This window comes from Triturus cristatus, chromosome 6, assembly GCF_964204655.1.
Source record: "Triturus cristatus chromosome 6, aTriCri1.1, whole genome shotgun sequence".
Taxonomy (NCBI): domain Eukaryota; kingdom Metazoa; phylum Chordata; class Amphibia; order Caudata; family Salamandridae; genus Triturus; species Triturus cristatus.
The window spans coordinates 81,618,497-81,640,527 of NC_140589.1; the positions used below are offsets into that span (position 1 = coordinate 81,618,497).

At 45.4% G+C, this 22,031-nt stretch overlaps 1 protein-coding gene across 2 annotated transcripts in view; it reads right to left on the reverse strand.

The window, feature by feature from the left end:
- Positions 1-22,031, reverse strand: part of LOC146813794 (cap-specific mRNA (nucleoside-2'-O-)-methyltransferase 1-like) — a 664,820-nt gene that overhangs the window by 506,788 nt on the left and 136,001 nt on the right. For both annotated transcript variants that reach the window (XM_085610257.1, XM_085610256.1), the window contains exon 7: positions 9,771-9,865. In XM_085610257.1, the coding sequence (XP_085466383.1) occupies positions 9,771-9,865 (95 nt within the window). The remainder of the gene's footprint in view (positions 1-9,770; positions 9,866-22,031) is intronic.

A 22,031-nucleotide genomic window follows, 5' to 3' on the forward strand; every position in this document is an offset into this window, starting at 1 on the left:
TGCCGAAAGACTTAGTCCCAGAAGTGTCCGATTGTGACAACTGGGGTAAGGTTTTTGCCGCGGTCTACTCGAAATGCTTTGGCACTCCGTCTATGGCTGTACTTCCCTCCGTCATTAAACGTGTTCAAGATAACCACGGTCCGGAGGCGGCTGTAGAGTTGGGAATGCGGCTTGTCGGAGTGTTCGACGTAGTTGCCTCTCTCGTCCTTGGTAATCTCAAGGGAGATGCGGTACAATTCCAAGTGGCTAATGGCTTAGCCCGCGTCGATGAACTCGATAAGCCCAAAGAGTTGCCTAAAATTATTGCGGAGGCTTAGAGAACTATTGGCTGCAGTAGTTTAGGGGTTAAACCAACTATAATCATTCCTGACTTGATACAACAAACTAAGGTGAGCTCGTCTGTTAAAGACGATCGTCCAACTTTTCCAAAGCAGAATTGGCGGACAAAGAAACAGGGAAAGAGGGAAAGCAGCAACAGAAACAAGGGTCTCGTCCTGCGTCTCCCGTACAGCCGACTAGTGAACGCACATACGATTTGCGCAATCGCACTAGTATTAGGTCACCTGATAGATTTCAGGTTACTGAACAACGCTCTCCTCGTTCTTCACAGTCCGGTGGCGGAGAACGTGGCAAAGGTCGGGGTGCCCAGCAAGGACGCGAGCAACCCAGTCAGGCTGACGGTAAAGGCAAGCAAGACGAGTTTGCACGTCAACGTCCCCTGTTTCTGAAGAAGAAAGTTGCTGCGCTAACAGCGAGGTATGCCACAGATAGTGAGAACGCAGCTTCGGAACCCGACATGGGCACTAACGCTGCTCAGCGGAGGTTACAGTAGTGCGGCAAGCACTGCGTCCATATCTGGAGGCGACAGCAACTGACACGTTCATTACTGTAGAAACTGCTGACACTGGAGTGGCTCCCCCTGACAGACTATATGATATAGTCCTCTTAATTGAAGGTGACATACAACGTACGATTCAAGGGATTTTTTTGGATAATCTGACATCTTCCTATGACATTCTCTTAGCGGAGGCAGACTGGCCCCCGGCTTTCATTTTAGATGCTCCTAGAGGGGAGGAGGTAATCCTCCCGTCCTTTGCACACACAGTGCCAAAGGAGCACGCTGAAAGGTTTGCCGAAGAGTGGGCTCAGGTGCTTGCACCGGCTTTGTATCGTACTTAGGTGGGCTGGGATAAATTGTCCCCCAGCCATGAGATTCCATTACGGATCTGGGTGCTTATCCAAATTGAGATAATCATACAGATCTGTCCCTTGATGCGTTGCAGTCATCCATCTCTAATACATCCTTCAATATTTCCAAATGCCACAGCCACAGCCCCAATATCCCATGCGTCGCAAAGCTAGATCTCACGTCGCGGACATCCTTGATCAATTGGAATATCAGGGTGTTATTGAAACATGTGTGTCACCAATGAATAATCCTTTATTTACTGTGACAAAGCCTGATGGGTCGTACCGCCTAGTTTTGGATTACCGGCATCTGAACTCTCATTGCCGGACATGTGCTGTACAGAATACCCACAGTTCTGCTCTCGTCGATAGTCTCTTGAGAAAAAGGTTTAAAACCACACTTGACATTTCCAATGGCTTTTACAGCCATAACATGTCCTCTATTAGTAGTCAATGGACAGTGTTTACTTCTGGCGGCAAACAAAAACAGTTTAAGAGACTAGCCATGGGTTATAAAAACAGCCTTGGCGTCTTTGCCGCACATGTTGTCTCTCTCTGTTAGAGAGCATAGACCCTGATGCGTACTCGTGGGTTGATGATATCTATCTCACAGACGACGAGTTGTGGCCGCATCTGTGTCGCGTTGATCGCATCATTGTTATGTTTGCAGACTTCGGGTACAAATTCAACTTTGCGAAGTCTCACATTGCAGAGTATACAGTGTTGTTCTTGGGCTACGAGCTCAACAATGAGGGTCGAGGGTTAGCTCCTCACTTTCTGGAGAAGTTTGCATGCTTGCGTGCTCCTACAACACTGAAAAAATTACAGTCTTTGCTGGGCTTTCTGAATTTCGGTCGTATGTACATTCCTGATTATGCCCAGCGTATCAAGCCGCTTTATGCCTTGGTACAACCTAATTTTTCCAAATCGAGCTGGTTGCCAGAGCATTCAGCTATTTTGCAATCTTTGCAAGCTGATCTTCTTGCTTCAAAATACTTACTGACACGTGATAACCACACTAACCTGGTAATAAGAATTGTGCCAGGCGCAGTGGGTTTCACGTACTTAACGTTCAATGAGGGCGACACCGCCCCCATTGCATACAAATCACACCTGTACACTTCGGCTGAACTGCGCTGTTCCTCTGTCGAGAAAGTTTTAACTGCAGAGCAGATGGCGATTCTTAAAGAACGAGCGCTATCCCAAAGAAAACGCATGTTGGTGGTTACACCGTATCCTGCCCTAGAGGCAGTGACGAAAGCAAGTGTACCCAATTCTAAAGCTTTGCATTCACGTTGGATACAATGCGCCACTTTCGTGACATCGCCCGATGTCACCTATATCTTTGATGCCTCATTGCAGACTCAGGAGTATTTACAGTATGAATTCGTTCATCCGGCTCCTCTGTCTTTGCGCCCGCTCGAAGATTACCATTGTGTCATTTACACTGACGGTTCATCGCAACCGGCGACTGGATCGAAGCATGCCTATTCAGCGGCCTGCGCAATTGTGGCAGGTACTTTCGTAAATGGTGAATTCCAATCTGATATCGTGCATACGCAGTCATTGGGTGATTGTACCGCACAGTTGGCGGAGCTCCGTGCTCTGGTGCTTGCACTGAAGTTTGCTGATCCTCGAGTCACTACTCTTATAGTAAGTGACTCGTTTTACTGAGTTCAGTCCTTCAACGACAATCTATTCTTTTGGTCTCAAAATGAATATCGTGATTCCAAAGGTAGCACAATTAAGCATAAAATGCTTTGGGTTCGAGTGGCAGAACTTAAAGAACACCTGCCTCTCGTGAATGTAATTCACACTCTTGGGCACCAGCGAGTTGGTGTCCACGCTGTAGGCAACAGCTTAGCTGACGAAGCAGCGAAAACAGCAGTGGCAACATATCTAGTAGCAGCAGTTACAAGATCCAAAAGTAAGATCGATGATGACATCTTGGCAGCTATTGCTGCTACAGAGAAGGGAAGTAATTACCCGAGAGGTTTCCCTTCTCGTTACCATTATCACTTAAGTCCTGATAACGTCCCATTAGTGAGAATTAACGACGTTGGTGACAGATTGATTCCCAACGCGGACTGCAGACCATCCTTGATAACAGCAGCTCACGAGGGTATGGCCTCTGACCACGCCGGTGTTGCAGCAACTGTTACTCTGTTACAACAACGTTACTGGTGGCGCGGGTTATATAAACAGGCTCGCACTTATGTTCTTGATTGTGACATTTGCCAGCAGATAAAACCTTCAACTGCTGCGCGTCCACCACAAACTCAGTTGTACATATCCAATAAACCACTTGGATGTGTTTATCTGGATCACTGCGGTCCTTTCTCCTCCGATACTGCGTACAAGTATATCTTAGTTGCAGTGGATTCGTGCACACGTTTTCTTTGGGTATGGCCACAAAGGAGTGCTGATGCCCGTACTGTCATCAGGAATTTGCGTGTCTTTGTGGAAAGTTTTGCGTGTGGTACTTTTCATTCTGATCAGGGCCCTGCGTTCGCCTCTAAGGCGTACAAAGAAGCCATGAAAAATGTGGGGGTCCAAGTCAAATTTTCGTCTCCATACCGACCTGAGGGTAATAGTGTGGTGGAGCGAATGAACCGTGACTTAAAGCAATCCTTGACAGCTAGGGTTTTAGGCACTGGCCGGAACTGGTTAGCCCATCTGTATAACGTCCAACGTGCACTTAATAATCACGCAAGAAGGTCTCTGGGTGGGCGGACCCCATACATGATGCTCTTTGGCATAAAAATGTTTAACCCGGACCTTGACGGTCTAGAAATGGCGGCGTCTGCCGCACCCTTTGACGTAGATGATCACTTTGCTGTATTGCAGACTCTACAAGAAGCCAGAGACAGTCTCGCGAAGGAACACTTGCCCTCCACATCTATGCTGCGCTTCAGATTCCGGTAGTCGGCTGGCTACCTCGAGTTGGTGACCTGGTCCGTGAGAAAGTGGAGAACAAGAAGGAGTTCGGCCCCTCTTATCGTGCCCCGGTTCCAGTGCTTGGCGTGCAGGGTACAAGAACAGTCATTTTACCTCCACTTCCTGGTCGCAAGGATAACAGGTACATCTCCATTGACAATGTCAAACTACAGCGAGTGGCCGATTCTTCTTAGTATGACTCCAGCGGTTTCTTGCCCTGCGATGCTGAGAAATTCTGTTTTGGCTCCAGTCTCTACCACCTGGTCTTATATTGCCATTGAGATGCATACAGTTACTGATCCTTTGTTGCTACCACCGGCTGGTGGTCCACCTGAAGATACCGAGTATGCTTATCCTGCAGATGTACCACTGCCTATTTTACAATCCACCACAGTTAATCAATCACGTTTCTCCTTTGACACTAACTCTATGACTTCCAATGCCCCATCAAAAGTTTCTATTTTTGCTGTTTGGTTTAAAAGAAATTTTTTGATTCCCCCTTGGACTTACATTTGGCTAATACTTGTATGTATTTTTTTTGTTCATGTCCATTGGATTTGTGGTGGTATTTTTTCGTCTTGTGAATGGACACTACCTTAAGGAAAGATCTGCAATTAGACTAATTGACAGAACTTTGGCCCACCACTCCTCATCACACATCATGAAGAGGGACCAGACTTTTGTGAATATTACTGCCTGGCCTGTGTTAGATGGAATTGCGTGGGATGCTCTTAAATTTCAAATTCATGGTCCCACTGAAGTTATCAATGTACCGAATGTATTTCGTGTTTCTATGGGTGATGTGGTTAAGCAAAACATCCGCTCTGATGATTGGGACGTTCAGCCCATAGAAACACTGTTTTCTGATTTGAAATATTATGCTGCATTTGATGCTGAGGATTTGTATTTAGATACTGCTAATTATGGTGAGCAGTTTTGCTATCAACATTATGGCAATCATTTTCTACATAAAGCCAATACATATCGAAATTTTGTAAATTTTACGCAATGGGAACATTGTCCAACGCCAATGCTAGGCAGCTCCACCACATTGGTGAACAAATTCACTTATTTTGCTGATTACAGTGTTTCAAATCCTGCCTCCTTTCATTTTAAAGTGGCAGCAGCGTCTGCCTCGAAGGTTAGGCTGACACACACCAAATTATTATATTTCAAATCCTTTATGGATGATTTGTCAATCAGAGGTTATGATCTGTGGAAAGCTACTATTGATCTTAAATCGGTTTGGGGTTCCAAACCGTGGCAGGTACAGGGAACAGAAGCTTTGCATCGTGCCTGCCTCATCCCGAACCACATGTTGTTTTTAAATTCAACAATCTTTCAGACCACCTACTTTGGATTGGCTACTTCGAAAAAATTAAATTTTCCCTCTACTCCGGATCTGGGTGCTTATCCAAATTGAGATAATCATACAGATCTGTCCCTTGATGCGTTGCAGTCATCCATCTCTAATACATCCTTCAATATTTCCAAATTAAATCCGGAAGGATGGTTAATATGGCAGACGAGCTCAGATTCCTGTCAACATCGTTTTTTGGGCTTGAAACCTGGGTATACGCAGGATCGTGTGGACCCTCGTTTTGAATCCTCTCATTCTGTAACTACCTACTCTGTAGGGAAGTTATGCCAATCTTGGCTGCAACATTCCACCTTGGCATCTGTTAAACTTCATTTATCTAAATTACATGACAAAATAGATTTGAATGATTTTGTTAAGGGTCCTGTGGGTGGCAGGTCCAAAAGATGGGTGTATGCTATTTATAACGAAGTTTGGAAGTTATCACAAATTGAAGCGGCTTCCAGATTGAGGGCTATTGATCAAGCCACTATGGAAAAAGTACTAGCTGTTATAGATAATAGCATTAACACCCTTTCTTCCAGAATTTACACTTCAGACAATATTCTGGCACATGCATCAACAATGCCATTTGCGATTCCTTAATAGCTAAAAATAAGGATTCGCTAATAAGGAATAGCAAAAGGCTATGCATGTAGAAATCGCTTACAAAATAGCGATTTTTAAACATTCCTTAATTGCTACTCGCAAACTGCGAGTCGCAATTAAGGAATACCTCCCCATTGATTCCTATAGGCTTAGAGGCCCATAGGAATGAATGGGAGGACTTTCTCAATTTGCTAATCTCAATTAGAGAATCGCAAATTGTTCATGCTATTTCAAGGGTGCCAGGGCGTCAAAAAGGACACCCTGTTGCACCCCTGAAATCTGCATATGAATACATCTTGCACACACACATGCCCCAAGGGCATGTGTGTGTGTAAAATGGAACTTTGAAAAATGCACTTTAGTGCATTTTTCAAAGTTTTTGCAAATTACCATGAAGTTCAACTTCATGGTAATTTGCTCCCCCTATTAGCGAAATCGCTAATTTTTAAACTTTCATGCATTGCATTTATGGAATCTCAATTTGGGATTCCTTAAATGCAATCGCAATTTAAGGAATCGCTATTTAGAGATTCCTTAAATAGCGATTTTTGCATTTGGGATGATGCATCCCAAATGCAAAAATACCGGTCGCAAAGGGGCAGATTCTGCTAATCTGCCCGTTTGCGAGCAGGTTTCTCGTTGATGCATATGGCCCATTGTTTCTTCTGTTGTTGATATAGTGCAGGATGATAGGTCTATTTTGTATCATGGTCAAAATCAATTACGTTCTATAATGCAGTTTGCATGGACGTTGCAAACGTTAAAGGCTGGGAAAGTCCCCTGGGACTATATGAATACATCATCTTTATTCCTTCCCTTTAATCTTACTGCAAAACAGCAATTCATGTCCATGAAAGATGCAACATACTCATAACTGCATATTGAAAAGTTAGAACCTTTCCCGTTCTCTGTGGCCTAATTGAATTCCGCTGTGTGGCTTATCCACGGGTTAATCACATTGCCATTTCCTTTGTTTAAATTCAGTTCCTGCATGAAACATTATGCCCTAGGCAGATATGAACCGTTGGGTACTGCTTTCCTGCATGAAGTTTGGTCACTCCCATTTACAAACAGGTGCATGAGAGACGGTAAAGAGGTCTATTTGAAAGGTGAGGAATGCACTTCCACACGTGATCACTCTGTAGTCTGTAGGCACATTCAGTTGCATGGCGCTCCTCATTTAGCATGCGCCCTGAAAGGGATTCCAGTGCCAGCTATTACACCCTCTTTCACGCTGTTGGCTAACGGTAGTAATTTGCTTTTAATTAATGAAGCTTGCTGCGGGACGCTAGTGGGAATTCCCTACATAGTGACTGTATCACAAAGAGTAGTCTGCTGCAAGAATGTCCTTGTCCCACCCCCGCATGGGCGGCTAGATGTATCCATCTGGCCTTCCATTCCAACCTTGAAAGCAGAGTTCAACAAGATGAGCAGAATAAGGGCTCTATTGTCTCAAAGAGAAGTCGCACTGACTTCCTCACGGGAAACATTTGTCCTTCACGTAGCAAATACACGCACCGAGGTGCATGCGCTTTTGAATACTGATCTCCCACTTCATTTTGGTGCCCTGATTCAAACTATATTTAATGCCTCGTCAACAACGGGCTTGGCGCATTTTTTCAAAATTGTGGGCTCCGGCCTCGTGACCTCCTTCCAAACTATTTTTGGTGTGATACCGGCATTTTTTCATTCTATTTTTTCCAGCGTCTTTGGCGGTCTCCCGTTGATTCTCGCCCTCGTGGCTGGGGTGCTGTTGTTGGTCTGCTTACTGCGCAATGGCTGCACAATTTGTGTCACACGACAGCCTGTCCCGGCTGCTCCATCTTCGTAACCGGATGCTTGAATACTATGGAACATTACCACTGGCAACCTTGAGCATAGTCTATGGATTGTCCTTCCGGTTTTCCTACTTTACATGCGTACAACCTGTTTTTCATTGCGTAGATTGTCCGTTCGATTGGGCTCTGGATTTGTGCTTGTCAAACTCGGTGTCTCCTGCCCCGGATTATGATCGACTAATGAGTCCCTTAGTGGCTCATGAGTTGGACTGTTCTAGTGTCAGGATTATGGCCTGTGGAGTCCTAGGGAATTGGGACATCGGTACGGCTGCATATGACTTCCTGGCACGAAGTTATCTTGAAGAACACGCCAGTTGTTCTCTGATTGTGCTAGAGGCCCCAGTTGTCGAAGAACATGTATGTTTGTTTACCTTGCTAGACTGGATGGCGGACACTTTGACAGAACATTCCAATGACTTCCTCTTGGAAGCTGTTGCTACTTACTGTGCTTATACATTGATGGATTAACTTGGATGTCGTCCAACTTTCCTTCACACAAGTTTTTTTTTTTTTGGATTTTGATTCAACATTCGGGCTCCTTGAGCCTTGCCGTTAATTTTTCCATTCAAATTTTTTTCCCTATTATCAGTTTTTTTCTTCGAACCTTCACTAACCTTTATATGGATTTCCAATTTGTGCCCTTAGTTCCGTTCTATCGAACTTGAACTCTGCGTTCCTTAACTGTATCCCTATTTGCTAGAGGTCCGATCAAGGGGGGGTGTAGTGAAGGCGGCGATTTAGATACATACATTGCTATGTTAGCATAAGCGTGTTAGATGTTAGAGAGCCATCTTGCCACTTTTGCAGATTTTGTACACGACACTGCAGATACATGTTATTATTTGAAAACTGCTTGCTTGCCTTTTCTTCACATGAGAACTGTCTGTTGTTCACATCCCTAGACGTGCGCTGCGACCTTGGTCTGAACATTGTGTAAAGAAACAGTCTAGGTCGCCAGACAATGCATGTTTTTGAGTTCAGGTTGATCGGCCCACTATTTAGCCATAACACGCACACAGCTGCAAATACCTGAAAGTCGAGTGCTTTTAATATTGCAGTCTGCATGCTTTACACACACATTCTGGAGAAGAGCTTTCCCAGGAGCAGAGCAATCCTGATCCTCTGATGTGATTTAACTAAGCTGATCTTTACAGTATGGGGTTCCCCATTCTGACCTAGAGACCTTCTACTAGTCTAATAATACTAGTTTACTAGCGAAAGGAAGGTGGCTGTATTCCACTGTCATTTATACTATGATTTCTCCTTTCATTTTTTATGGTATTGTAACAATGCTGATGGTTTTATTTGTAATCATTTGTCTGCTTATGTTAGCCAAAGTACTGCATCTTAGGACACGTAGTTTATAAAATAAACATTTTAAACTCTACTGTGTCTCTAATTACTCTTGTTGTGGACTGATATGAGAATGAATAATACCGAACCGGTATTTCTGATTCCCACCATTCCTGAGAGTACTCTAAGTCGCTTGTTCTGGGTTGTCTATACATTGGGACCTCCGATAGAATACGGATAATGGGACACTGATGCTGGTCCGATAGGGATAGGGGTTCTGAGGTGAGTTTTTGGTACACCACAATTCACTGAGGTCCTGGTTTCCTGCGCATAGTTCTGTGCATGAGCAGAATCCCTGCAACAGTACTGTTTAACATTATGAGCACCATCAAAAATGTACAACCAGGTACATTGGCGAAGGCACAAAGTATTTACAGTAAAGTATTCTATCAACTCCAGCAGATGTTGTAAAACAGTCTTGAGATTACAGGAGTGTAAAGAAATAAGAGTGCTTCTAAAATTCTGACGGTATGGATGAAAGTGCACACCTGTTGAGAAAGAATACTCCGCGGATCATCTCATATGGATTGGATCTGGTCCTTGCTCGCCGCATCTCTTCCCCTTCTAACTCGTCAAATACACTCTAGGGATTAAAAAAAAAGTCTTCAAATCTCTTCAGCTATGACACGTGAATCATGAACAAGAAACTGGTTTACGAGTATTGTCTTGCGGTCTTTGCAATGAAAAAACATTTAAACTAAACACAATGGCCAATTGCTCAGACACATTCTGGTACCTTCACAGTCTACCAACTGGATGACCATGTTCAAGACAACATTTAAAATAGAGTAACTGAAGTAACAGCTTCAGAATCTCATACAGGCCTACCTACAGCATACATTTCCGGCTTTATGTAGCTACTCAAACTAACTGTAATGCACTTGACCCATAAACGTGTCTCAACTATCTTAAGCAAATATTTTATTTCACCTAGTCATCTTTTTCTTCATTCTAACATGTAAGAGCACCTTTAAATATGAGAGTTCAGGATTTCTGCTGTACAAAAACTCTTCTTTAATTTAATGCACTAAACTTTCCTCCATTTATAACAAAACTCTAGTCCACATACAAGGTACATGACTCCTGACTTCTGGTACTAATGGAACTGTCATTAAGGCGGGGGTATGCATGTTGCTCACGTCATATTTAAACAGTATCACTTTTAATAAATATATTACAAAGCATGATGTGGTAGCCAATTGTTATTTACAGACAAACATTTTCCATTGAAAGGGCACAGACCTTTGCAGGCCAGGCCTTGTGTCCAACCCACCCGAAGGCAGCCAACCCCTTCCCCACCCCGCCCCCCCACAGACACACAACTCCACAACATGCACAGCTGCATGTTATTATAAAGGGGAGAGGAGGAAGCATGGCCCTCCACTAGCCTATTATGGCCCCAGAGACCTCATCTCCCCTGGCCCCCCTTTAGTATAGTTGGGTAGCTTGGGTACACCGAAGGCACCCACCAACCAACACGTTGGAGGTCATGGCCCCAGCCGGCTCCTAGCATAGTGGGGAGACGGCAATGCTCCTGCATGGAGGGAGCAGCTATCTATGCTTGCTCTCTTCGGGCAGGAGCAATTCACATTTTGTTTCCCTGTCTGCATCAGTGCGGGCGTGGGCTCCCTAGGACACAATAAGTTACCTGGGCCCGGGGGGATGTGATCCCTGGGGCCTTTAAAGGCTCAGGGAGGGAGACTTTGCAGCCCCTCCCCTTTTATGCACATTTTGGCCCTGGGTGATGGGGCCACTAAAGGCTTAGAGAGGGGGGCTGCCCGACCCCTCCCTAAATTAATTATGCAGGCCGGGGGGGATGGGGTCCTCAAGGCCTTATTAGGCTCAAAGGGGAGGCCATACACCTCCCTTAATATAGATTTGCCCCCACCCTCCCGGACCTGATTCACCCAGGTTTCTCTTTTAGGCAGGCAACCTCTGTCCCCATTGGAAACCATTGGGTTAAACTCTGATTTTGACCTCTCCACCCGTCTGCCCCTGAGCCGCTGGCAATGCAGTTTTGGTGCTTATCTGACCCCTGGCCCTTGCTGACTTTTGGCTCCAAAGACTGAAATTGTAAATTCGATACTCACCTGTTAAACCGGGATATTGCTTTTCCCATTCGGATTGTTTTTTTTTTTTAAACAAATGTTATTAGGTTATGAGAGCATAATCAAAGCGAAGAACCCAAAGAGGGCTGTAAAGGACACATCTAAAATCAAAGTTAGGATTCAGCAGGACATTACACATTTCCATTAGATCATCAGTATCTGTACAAAAAGGAAAAACCCCTCTAGACGTGGGGTGATGTGACCGGAAATGGGGTTTATCCTTCTTTGCCCCACTTCTGTCCAACAATAGGAAGCAATGAGATCTGCTAATCGATATCTCCCCGACTATCGTCTATATGATGTGACTTGAACAAACGCCCCTCCCCCCAACTTTAACTAACCCCTCCTCCCACCACCCCCACCCCCTAGGCATGCCGCTGAGTAAATAAAATGGCTTCTGTTTAATCCGCGGGAAGGACAGTGATGTTCCGTGGGCTATATATACACCAGACCTCAAGTTTCGGTGTCAGGGATAGGTGGTTTCCCAGGGTCGTCCCGCTCTACCTGCGTTCTACACTCTAGCCAAACAGTGCCTCCCAAACTCAGTTGCCTACTGCAGGGTCCCTCTGCTTGAGGGTGTGTTATCGGTATCAATCGTTGGGTGTTTTACCAACTCCACCAGTACCACCCATGCGCCCGCCGTCTCCAGGGATTTGTCGCTGCCAGTCCGCCAGGCCATTCGCAATCTACAGTTCCCCTCCGCCCATTTCACTAACTCCCTGGACCATCGCCCTACGTTGGGGCCATTATTTGCCTTCCAGTGGCTGGTGATCTCCCTCTGGGCCAAGACCAGCCCCAGGTCTATGAACCTGCTAATGACTTTGGTCTTGGCAGTGTGTGGGAACCACTGCAACAAACAACAGCCTGGCGTCAGTGCTACCCCTCTTTCCGTTGCTGCCGCTAGTGCAGATGTCACCCCCCTCCAGTACTCTCCCAGAAGTGGACAGTCCCAAAACATGTGTAGGAACCCCGCCCCCTCTAGATTACACCGTGGACACCCTGTCGAGGCCCCGAAGTATTCATTCACCTTACCCGGGGTGAGGTACACCCTATGTAACACGTAAAAATGGATGAGCTGGAAACTGGCATTCCAAGAACACTTCCAAGCCCGTTCTACCAATTCCCCCCATGACTTCTCCTTAATGGGTTCGCCCAAATCCTCTTCCCATTTGAGACGCAGGGTCGTCAGGGGCTGCCTCAGACTATGGGTAATGCTCCTGTAGAGGCACGTGACCGCCTTAATCGTTCCCGCCGCCATCACAACATATTGGCAGGCCAGGGAGGTCTGAGGTATTTCTTTTCCCATTGGATAACAGTGTAAAAAAGTTGATTTTTGAAAGTGAAAAGTATTTTTGATTAAAAACGTACTTACCTTATCACAAAAACTTGAGTCTTAAAATAAAGTAAAATTTTATAAAATAGGTCTGGATCTCCTTCTTGAGTCATGTGTCCATTATTGATCATGTGTGTGCAATAAATGTCTTACACTCCTCTGTGTTAGGCCTAAGGCTGCTCGCCCACACTACCACTATTAGAGCACTTTGGGTTTTACATTGAGCCCTGTACACTTTTTGGGAACCCCTAGACACTGTGCATGGTATTACCACCTAGTGATAATATCATATACAGAACCAGCCTCCTACATATACAGAACCCGCCTAGCTTGGGCCTGCATGGACCAACAACTTGGCTTACAAGGCTGCATTTCAACCCCCACCACCTCCTTCTGAACTGCCTGCTAAAGGGACATCATCATGCCAACACTTTAAGCTAAAATCGTGATTTTACTTGAAACTTTCGCTCGATACATGTTATCTTTCAGTATTCAACAACGTAATTATAGCCGAGCCTTATAACGCTGGTTCATATTCCCTTCATTGTCTCATGAATTGAAGTCTTCGTGTCACCATCTGCCCGCTCCTTTAAGGACCTGATTGATCTTTCCCTTGGAACATTTTACATGAAGTGAAATGCATCTGGTCTTCCTTTTTATGTTATGATAAAAAATATAGCGAAATAGTGGAACATTTTAATGTTCGCTTATTACAAATGAATTTTGTATGCCTTCATAGACTATGATTGAAGTAAATTGTTTTACGTGTTTATACGCAATGGTTTTTATTAACTGATCATTAACAATAAACTTTGAATTTAAGAGTGATGTACCTCCCGGGTCACCCACAACTCATTTTTATGTAATGGGGGACGCGGGGGAAGGCTGAAGGCTCCTGCAGCCTCGCAGTCAGCACACATCCTGGGTGCTGGAGGAAACCAACCATTTTGTTTTTTAGGTGGGTGCCCTAGTTCCACCAGGGCCCCCACAACACTGCCTCTGGTTGGGTGCAGCAGGGAGAGGCCCAAGACCCCCAGGCAGCAGCCATTTCCATTTTTTGGTGCTCCCACCCGACAGGAGCAGGCTTTACTTCTGCTCCTGTCAGGGAGGGTGGGAGAGGTAGGGAGAGGGCCGGTATCAGTCCTGTGCTCCCTGCTCACAACAGTGCAGGCAGGGAGGTGGAATTGATCTGCCGCCGGGCGGGTACCTTTCTGTTCTCAGCTCCGGTGGGAGCAATGTAGTGCTCACTGCCTGTGCTTTCACACGCAGGAACACAGCACTGTCCTGGGGAATGGGATGCAGAGGACACTACAATGTATGGCTCAGGACGGGGGCACCCTCGCACCAATTGTTTTTTTACTTATTTTACATGAAATTGGATAGGCTCTGGGGGATGAGGTCCCCAGGGCCAATTCCTGGTTCGAAGAGAGGGCGCTTGCATGCCCCGCTCCCAATATTTTACATTTAAATGAAGGAATCCCCCTTTAGTATTATTGTTTTCTCGCTGTACTGACTTTTTAAAAATTATTTTTTTACCTTAGCCCAATAACTCTCCAGCAACTGCATAGCCAGTCCTGGGTCTGAATTAGGCGTGAAAACTGCACCAAAAGCAGGTACAACGGCCTCTGAGGGGAGGTCTTTTCTTCCCCAAGCAAGACTGGTTGGGGTGGGCCCAAGAGCTTAATTAACTTCAAAGAGGCCTGCCTTGTTGCAAATAAATGTTAGGGGACACCTGGAAAGGCCCCAGTTTTTGCCCCTAGTCTGGCTGGCACCAAACCCAGTGCGAGGAAAGCTACCTCCAGGTCTGGTTTTGAGTGACCACAGAGAAGATGGGTTTGCTTAATACCCTGGACACATCTCTCGCTAGGCACAAGGGGAGAAGGGTTTCCCCATTTTGGATATAGTAAGTGAGGAGCATTGTGGGATTGCTTGCAGTAAGCAAACAAGAACTGCTAAAAATCTGGGTAGGGTTGCTTCAGAAACCTTTTACCCCATTGGGACAAAACCCCAATAAGGGGAACTGGAGATATGATTGTTTTAAAGATTCTCATCAAAATAGCGCCAAAAAGTGCAAAGCTCCAATGAGAGTAAATGGAAGCAGTAAACTGGGATCTAGGCACAATTTGATGCACACTGCCATGGAGCCTTGGTCGGATACACCAATTGGAGCCTTGGTCGAATACACCAATTGGATTGGTCGAAGTGAAAGTCTGGATGTCAAAAAGTTTGAAAAAGTTGTCAAGCAGAAAGGGGCTTAGTTACTTTTTGAAAGGCAAAATCCTCCTTGAATGAGCTGCAGCTGAAATTGTAGCTGCTGCCGTGGAACCGAATGTTGGATACTTGAAACAGGTTGGTCCTGCTGGAGCTCTCTTGCAAAAAGTGTTCCATCGCGAATACGACGCAGCCATTTCTTACGCAGTGGTGTGATCCTTGCACCGGACGAAGCTGAAATTCATGCAGACCTTATGGAACAGTCGGATACTTTTTTCCCTCTAGATTTCTGAAAGAATTTTGTTAAAAAGCTTCCAAACTTTCTTCTGGTGCTCAAACAACCACAGGAATACACTTCTAAGGTCCCCATGACCGTTCAGGAAAAGGCCAATAAAAGTCAAAGTCCAGTCCAAGTTCAGTTGCAAGTTGTCAACATCACTGATAACAACATTGGGCATAGAGGGGTTCTACATGCTATGAACAGATGGTTAAAGGGTAAGTATAATTTTCCAATCATAGCCTGTGCGGTTGTACATACACATGCTCTACAAAGACTAACACAGTTTTCTCCGCAACTGTGGTTAACAAGCAGATGATGCTGATGTTTGGAACACAGTTCTTGTAGGACGCTGGCTCAGTATATACCATACCAAAGTAAGGTATAGTGTGCAGAGTCCAGTGGAACCCCAAAGGAAGACAAGGTAAAAGTAGGTAATACTTTACTCTCTATTTGTGGTAGTGTGGGCGAGCAATAAGGCATCAGAGGGTAGTGTTAAGCATTTATTGTACACACTCAGGCAAGAAATTATGTCAGACACTCAAAGACTGAACTCCGACCAATTACTTTGTATAAAGATATTAGTTATTTTATTTCTAGAACCAAGCCAGGCCTGGTGCGGGTAAGTGAAATAATACTTTGCAGGTATATTGCAGTTGAAATACAATTGAAATGCAGTTAGATGAAATTGCTTTGTTTACAGATAAGTCAACAGTCAAAATTACTTTGTACAGTACTTTTCAGATTACTTTTTAAGTTACTTTTTCTACTCCGTGTGATATGCCTAGATATCACACAAACATTTCCTAGAGAAAAGGTAGATAATTCAGTTTTTGTACATTTGCAGTTTTTTAGGGTTTCATACAAACTAACTCCACACAACAATTTTCACAAGAAAGCAGTCAATGCAATTCTAAGGGAGGAAATTAAGTTAACGGTTTATAGGTAAGTACTTGGTTTTGGGAGTTGGGTTTCTGGGGTTAGAACGAGGGTTCCCCCAGGGTCGAGGATGCACTCTCAAAGCGCTCTCAACAGCACTAGGGAGGCCGCGTGCTTAGTCCCAATGTTATCCAATGGGGGACAAGGGGCCTACAGTTGGTGGCTGCTCACGAGCAGGCCACAAGGTTATGGGAGCAAAGCTCATGGTGTTAGGCTCAGGGCACAGGGGGATCGGATTTAGCACACAAAGTGCACCCACAGCGGCACAGGAGCAGCCGGGTGCAGGGTGCTGTTTTGCCGTTGGGTGCCCAGTTGTTTTTAATAGGAGTTGCTGGTTTTGGCTGCAGACTCGGTCTAGAAAGTCTTCTGGGAGGAACCAACAGCTGGGCAGGTAAGTTGGAGGTCTCTGGAAAGTAGGTGCAGCTCAGGTGCTCTTCTCCTTGACGCAGGGCGGGTTTATGCAGGGGTGTCTTTTGAGGTCGGATTTCACCTTACCAGCCACTCGTGGTTGGGCGGAGGGAGGGGGGAGTGGGGGGGGCTCCATGCAGGGGCTGCAGATGACGTCGGGGAGTCCTGGAGGGGTCAACTGACGGTGGACTCGGACTCTGGATCACTGGTGGACCTCGCTGGGACCAGTGGGCCACTCGGACTCAGGCCGTAGGGGTTGGGTGCATTGGTGGTTCCAGGCGTCGGGTATATTTGTCCTCAGCAGGCTCTTTCTTGGCTGTTTCATTTGAACAGAGCTGCTGTTTATTTATTTTTTTATAAAATATTGTATAGCGCGAACATGACCTTGAAAGGAACCAGAGCGCTTCTCATCATGGAAGGGAAGAACATAGTAAGAGGGGAGATTACGAGGGGGTAACAGAGAATAACAAAATTGAATGAGAACAATGTACCCGGATGAGAACAAACAATGCTTAAGTGGGTATAACATACAACCCTGCGCTTTACAATTGTTAGGCCAAAAAGAGTGTAGTATGGATCTTTGAGAAAGCAGACGATCTATGATCATTTAAGGCAAGAACTTGTTCATTAGGATCATTTTTACTACATGTTTGAAGGGAGCCGAGTGGGGGGTCACAGGAGATCCGGTCGTTGTTCAAGGCAGTCAGTCCTCCCAGGAGTTCTGGAGGTCGCTGGCTGCAGGACAAGTCGATCTTTTGGCACATGATCTCTGGAGACAGGCCGGTAGGGCTGAGGCCAAATCAGGTCTTCTCTGCAGTCTCCTCTGCTGGGCGTCTTCTTTCGTCCTTCTTCGTAGGTTGTGGGAATCTGTCTTCTTGGTTCAGGGCTGCCCCCTAAGTACTATATTTAGGGGGCGTTTTAGGGGTCTCAAGATTAGTAGCCAATGGGCTACTGACCTTAGGGTGACTACATCCTTGGAGTACTCACCCCATGTGGGGGAGTGGGCACAATCCCTAATCCTGATTGGAGAGTGCATGCCATCTGCAAAACGGCTGGCACTGAAAAGTGGGCTTCACCTCACCTCGTCCACCTGAGGGGTGGGGTTGGCGGAGGTGGGCACACCTTCTGGACTCTGCTAATTTTTCCTGCCTGTCTCGCCTACCCCCTCCAAAAAGGAGGGGAGACAGGAATGGGGTCTGCTCCTGATAGCAGGAGAGGCTGGGGGTTGCACTACAAAGGCGCCAAGGCCTTTGAAGCTCCCCTGCCACTAATGGCTTTTCCTGGCTTGGGGGAGGTGTGACCACCTCTGCCCAGGACAGGCTTTGTTTCTGGGTTCAGGAAGGGAAGGCTCCCACACCAGGGGTCCAGAAACATGTCTTGAGGTGGCAGGCTGGTGTATACTACTCAGGGAACCCACCAGAGGCTGGTCGTTTTTCAGGGGGCATCCCTAAGATTCCCTCTGTGTGCACTGTATAATAAATCACACAATGGCATCAGTGTGGGTTTATTATGCTGAGAATTTTGATAACAAACTTCCCAGAATTCAGTAAAGCTATTATGGTGCAGTGGAGTTTGTAATGACAAACTCCCAGACTATATACTGTTTTATGGCTTTATTGCACTTACAATGTCTCAGAATGGACTTAGACACTGCAGGGGTACAGTGCTCATGCAACAGTACCCTCACCAGTGGTACAGTGCACCCAGCTAGAGGGGTGGCTTACCTATACCATAGGTAGTGGGTTGCAGGCATGACACACAGGTATGTGTGCCATGTCGACTCTTCACTTTTCTCTGCAGCATGACACACAGCCTGCAATGGCAGTGTGTGTGCCTTGAGGTACAGGACCTCTAAGAGTGGCACAATATGTGCTGCAGCCCTTAGAGGCCTTCACTGGTCAGAGTGCCCTTGGTACCCATGGTACCTTTTACAAAGGACTTACAGGTGTCCAGAGTGTTGCCAATTGGAGCTACAAAGGTACAGTTTTGGGAAAGAACACCTAGGAACCTGATTGGCAGGGACCCAAGGCACATCAAGTCAAGGTGCATCAGAAATCTGGCAAAAAGGTATGGGGTGGTTACTGCAACAGAATCACAGCTTCCTACAGTTCTTAATACAATTTAGCCAAATAAAGCCTACTGGCATGTTTGAACAGGAGGAATGCTTCCAGTGGAGAACAGTGTATGTCAGTACAGGAGTCAAACAAAGTCAGTGTGCATGTAGAGCTCAGTTTGGACAGTCATATTGGTCTTGTAAGTGAGATGAGAACTTGTGTGCCAATAAAAGTAAATATTTTCATGGGTAGCAATAAATGAGAATTGTATACTGTGGCAAGGACTTAAAGGATATCAATTTCTCACAGGAAAGTGGACAGAGTTTAAGATCCTAAGATCATGTTGATAAAGATCTACAGACCACAACAGTATTAGGATACCCATTGGGCATCAGTGCTTCTTGCTGGACACATAGGAATATCAGGTGTTGGATGAATTTAAGGCAGGTGTCACTCTTGACTTAACATACTTAGCCTGAACCATGGGGTAAGTATCCTCAGACAGTCACTTTTAATGCCTGGTTTGATCACGGAGCCATTACTTTAAAAACTATTATTTGCCAAGCTCAAGTTATTAATAACGTAACATAATACATTTTACCAAACATACCTGAAGGAAGTCTAGACAGAGTGTAAGATTGCAGGGCTTGAAATAAAATGGAAGTCTGCAACAGTGAGGCAGCAGAAGCTGCGTCGCACTTTCTTGCTGCTATACTAGAGGCTTCAGTGAAGGTGGTAATGTTACCCTCTGCAGAGTTTCTCGACGGGATGCATTTAGAAGACCTTTCAGAACAATTGCTATGGTTTAACTCTAGACTGGTACTCCAGTATCCTCTCCGATGTATTCTACCGTGAGCCTCTTAAGCAAAAAGAGGAACGACTACTTAGCTTTAGGGGACCCCGGGAACCATCTGAAGGAGTCTAAATAAGGTCAGAGTGGATGCATTTCACCTGCTCCTCTTTCTGGCTTAGGAGCCTAAGTCAGAAGGATCTGCAAACATCTTTGTAAACAGACTCAGCTGAGCCAGCAGAACGATGCCTAAGCACATATAATCAGTCAACTCTAACAAATTACACTTTTAAAGTTTATATTTATATTTGTATATATTTATTCATTTATAGAGCGCCTGGTTACACCAACGGTGTGTCCCCGCACTGAGACACCTAAAAGAGTAGACAGCTGTACCTATATAGCAGCAAGAGCCGTTCAGTAATCTATTTTGGGAAACAGCCATGTCTTCAGAGTTCTACAAAAGATGTTTTCGCTAGGTTCTGTTCTCATGGCGATTGGCAAGCTGTTCCATAGTTTGGCTGCCAGGTACTTGAAGTAGCGGGCCCCCAGTCTGGCTCGAAATATTCTAGGGACAGTCAGTAAGGCCATATCCCTGGATCGTAGGTTACGTCCAGGGGTATATCTTGTCAGTAGTGTTTGAAGGTATCGAGGGCTTTTGTGTGCGAGTATGCGATGACAGTAGCACATTGCCTTGAATATGATTCTCTTCTCTACTGGCAGCCAGTGTAGGGTCGTTAAGGCCTTCTTTGTATTCGTTCTCCTTGGGAGGCCAACGACCATGCGTGCCGCTGCATTTTGAACCCTTTGTAATTTAGTTAGTCCTTTTTTGGAGGCACCCAGATATAGTACGTTTCCATAGTTTGGTTGAGAGGTGATTACTGCATGGACTATGGTTCTCCTGGCTTTTGATGGAAGCAGATCTATAACCTTCCTCAGGGTTTTCATTGCTCCGTAACACTTTCCCACAACCTTACGGATCTGGCTGTCAAAGGACAGTTTGGAATCGACCCAGATTCCAAGATTCTTTACTTCTGTTTTAGGGAGGGGGACTTGTCCAAGTGTTTCAGGCCACCACGCAGAGGACCATATGGTGGGTGTCTTTCCAACAACTAATACCTCGGTCTTATTCCCGTTTAGTTTGAGGCAGTGATTTGTCATCCAGACTGCAACTTCCTCTAAGCATTTTGTAAAGCGGATCGCTGTCTGTTCTCTATTTTGGGATAACATAACTAATAGTTGCATATCGTCTGCATAAGATACAATCGATACATCATGTTTTTGTACACAATCTGCTAGTGGTCCCACATACATGGTGAACAGGGTGGGGCTTAGAATAGATCCCTGAGGGACCCCTTGCAATAACGGGTGGCTGTCAGATACATGTGAAAGTGGGGGCACTTAAAAGCTCTGTTCGGATAGCAAAGAAGTCAGCCATTTGAGGGCATTGCTCCTGATGCCACAAGCCTCTAGTCTATGCAGTAGCAGAGGGTGTGAGACGGTGTCAAATGCTGCGCTGAGATCCAACAGGATCAGCGCAGCTGTCTTCCCTTCATCCGCATATTTTCTTAAGGTCTCAGTTGCCATTAGTAGGGCTGATTCTGTGGAGTGCGCCTTTCTAAAACCTGATTGAGAGGGGTGAAATAGGTCGTTAGCGTTAATGTGATCCACCAGTTGTTTATTAGTGATCTTTTCTGCGATTTTTGCCATGAATGGAAGTAGTGAGATGGGACGTAGGTTATCTAGTACCGTGAAATCAAGCGAGGGTTTCTTCCTAAGTGGTTTAACGATGGCCTGTTTCCATCTTATAGGAACTGTCCCAGTCCAGAAGGAGCGGAGGATCAGTTTGGTGATGTACGCCAAGATCATGTCTATCCCTACCATTACTCTTTCTGGTCGTGCCGGGTCCCGGGGTGAGCCCGATTTTATTCCTTTAATTTTGGCTATTAGTTCTTCCCTCTCCTGTGTTTTAAATTCATTCAGTGTTACTCCGACAAACTTCCCATGATTGCCAGTGGTCCGATTGCTGCCCAACTGTGCCTCAGTTGGTAAGGACGCGTATATCTTAGTTACTTTGTTGGCAAAGAAATCAGCCACTTCATTGCAGATCTCTTTAGAGGAGGTGGTAACTCTTTTATCATCTTGATTTTTGAGGGACTTCAAGATTGGAAACATTTCTTTGTGAGAGTTATTGGCTTTTTCTATTTTATCCGAATAGAATTCACATCTAGTTTTTTTAATCAGCGAGTGATAAACTTATAGATCCTTATTGTATTCTTATTTTAACCTATTACAATAGGTTTTCCTCCATATTCGTTCTGCTTTTTTACATTTTTTTTTACCTTTCGTAGTTCATCATTGAACCATGGTGCTGTTGCCTTATCTCTTTTGGGGATTCTTGTGTTCCAAGGTGCAACTTTGTCTAGAGTATTAGTGATCCACGCCTCTATCTGATCGTTGGCTATGTTAGTATTATTGTTTAACGTTAACCCAGTGCTTATGTGAAGGATGTGGGGTTACATTTTTTCCACTTTCTAGTGGCGAGTACCTCTTTAGAAAGTTGAGCCCTCCTTCTCTGCGATGGCACTGTGAACGGGACTACATAGTGGTCTGACCATGGGACTGGCCA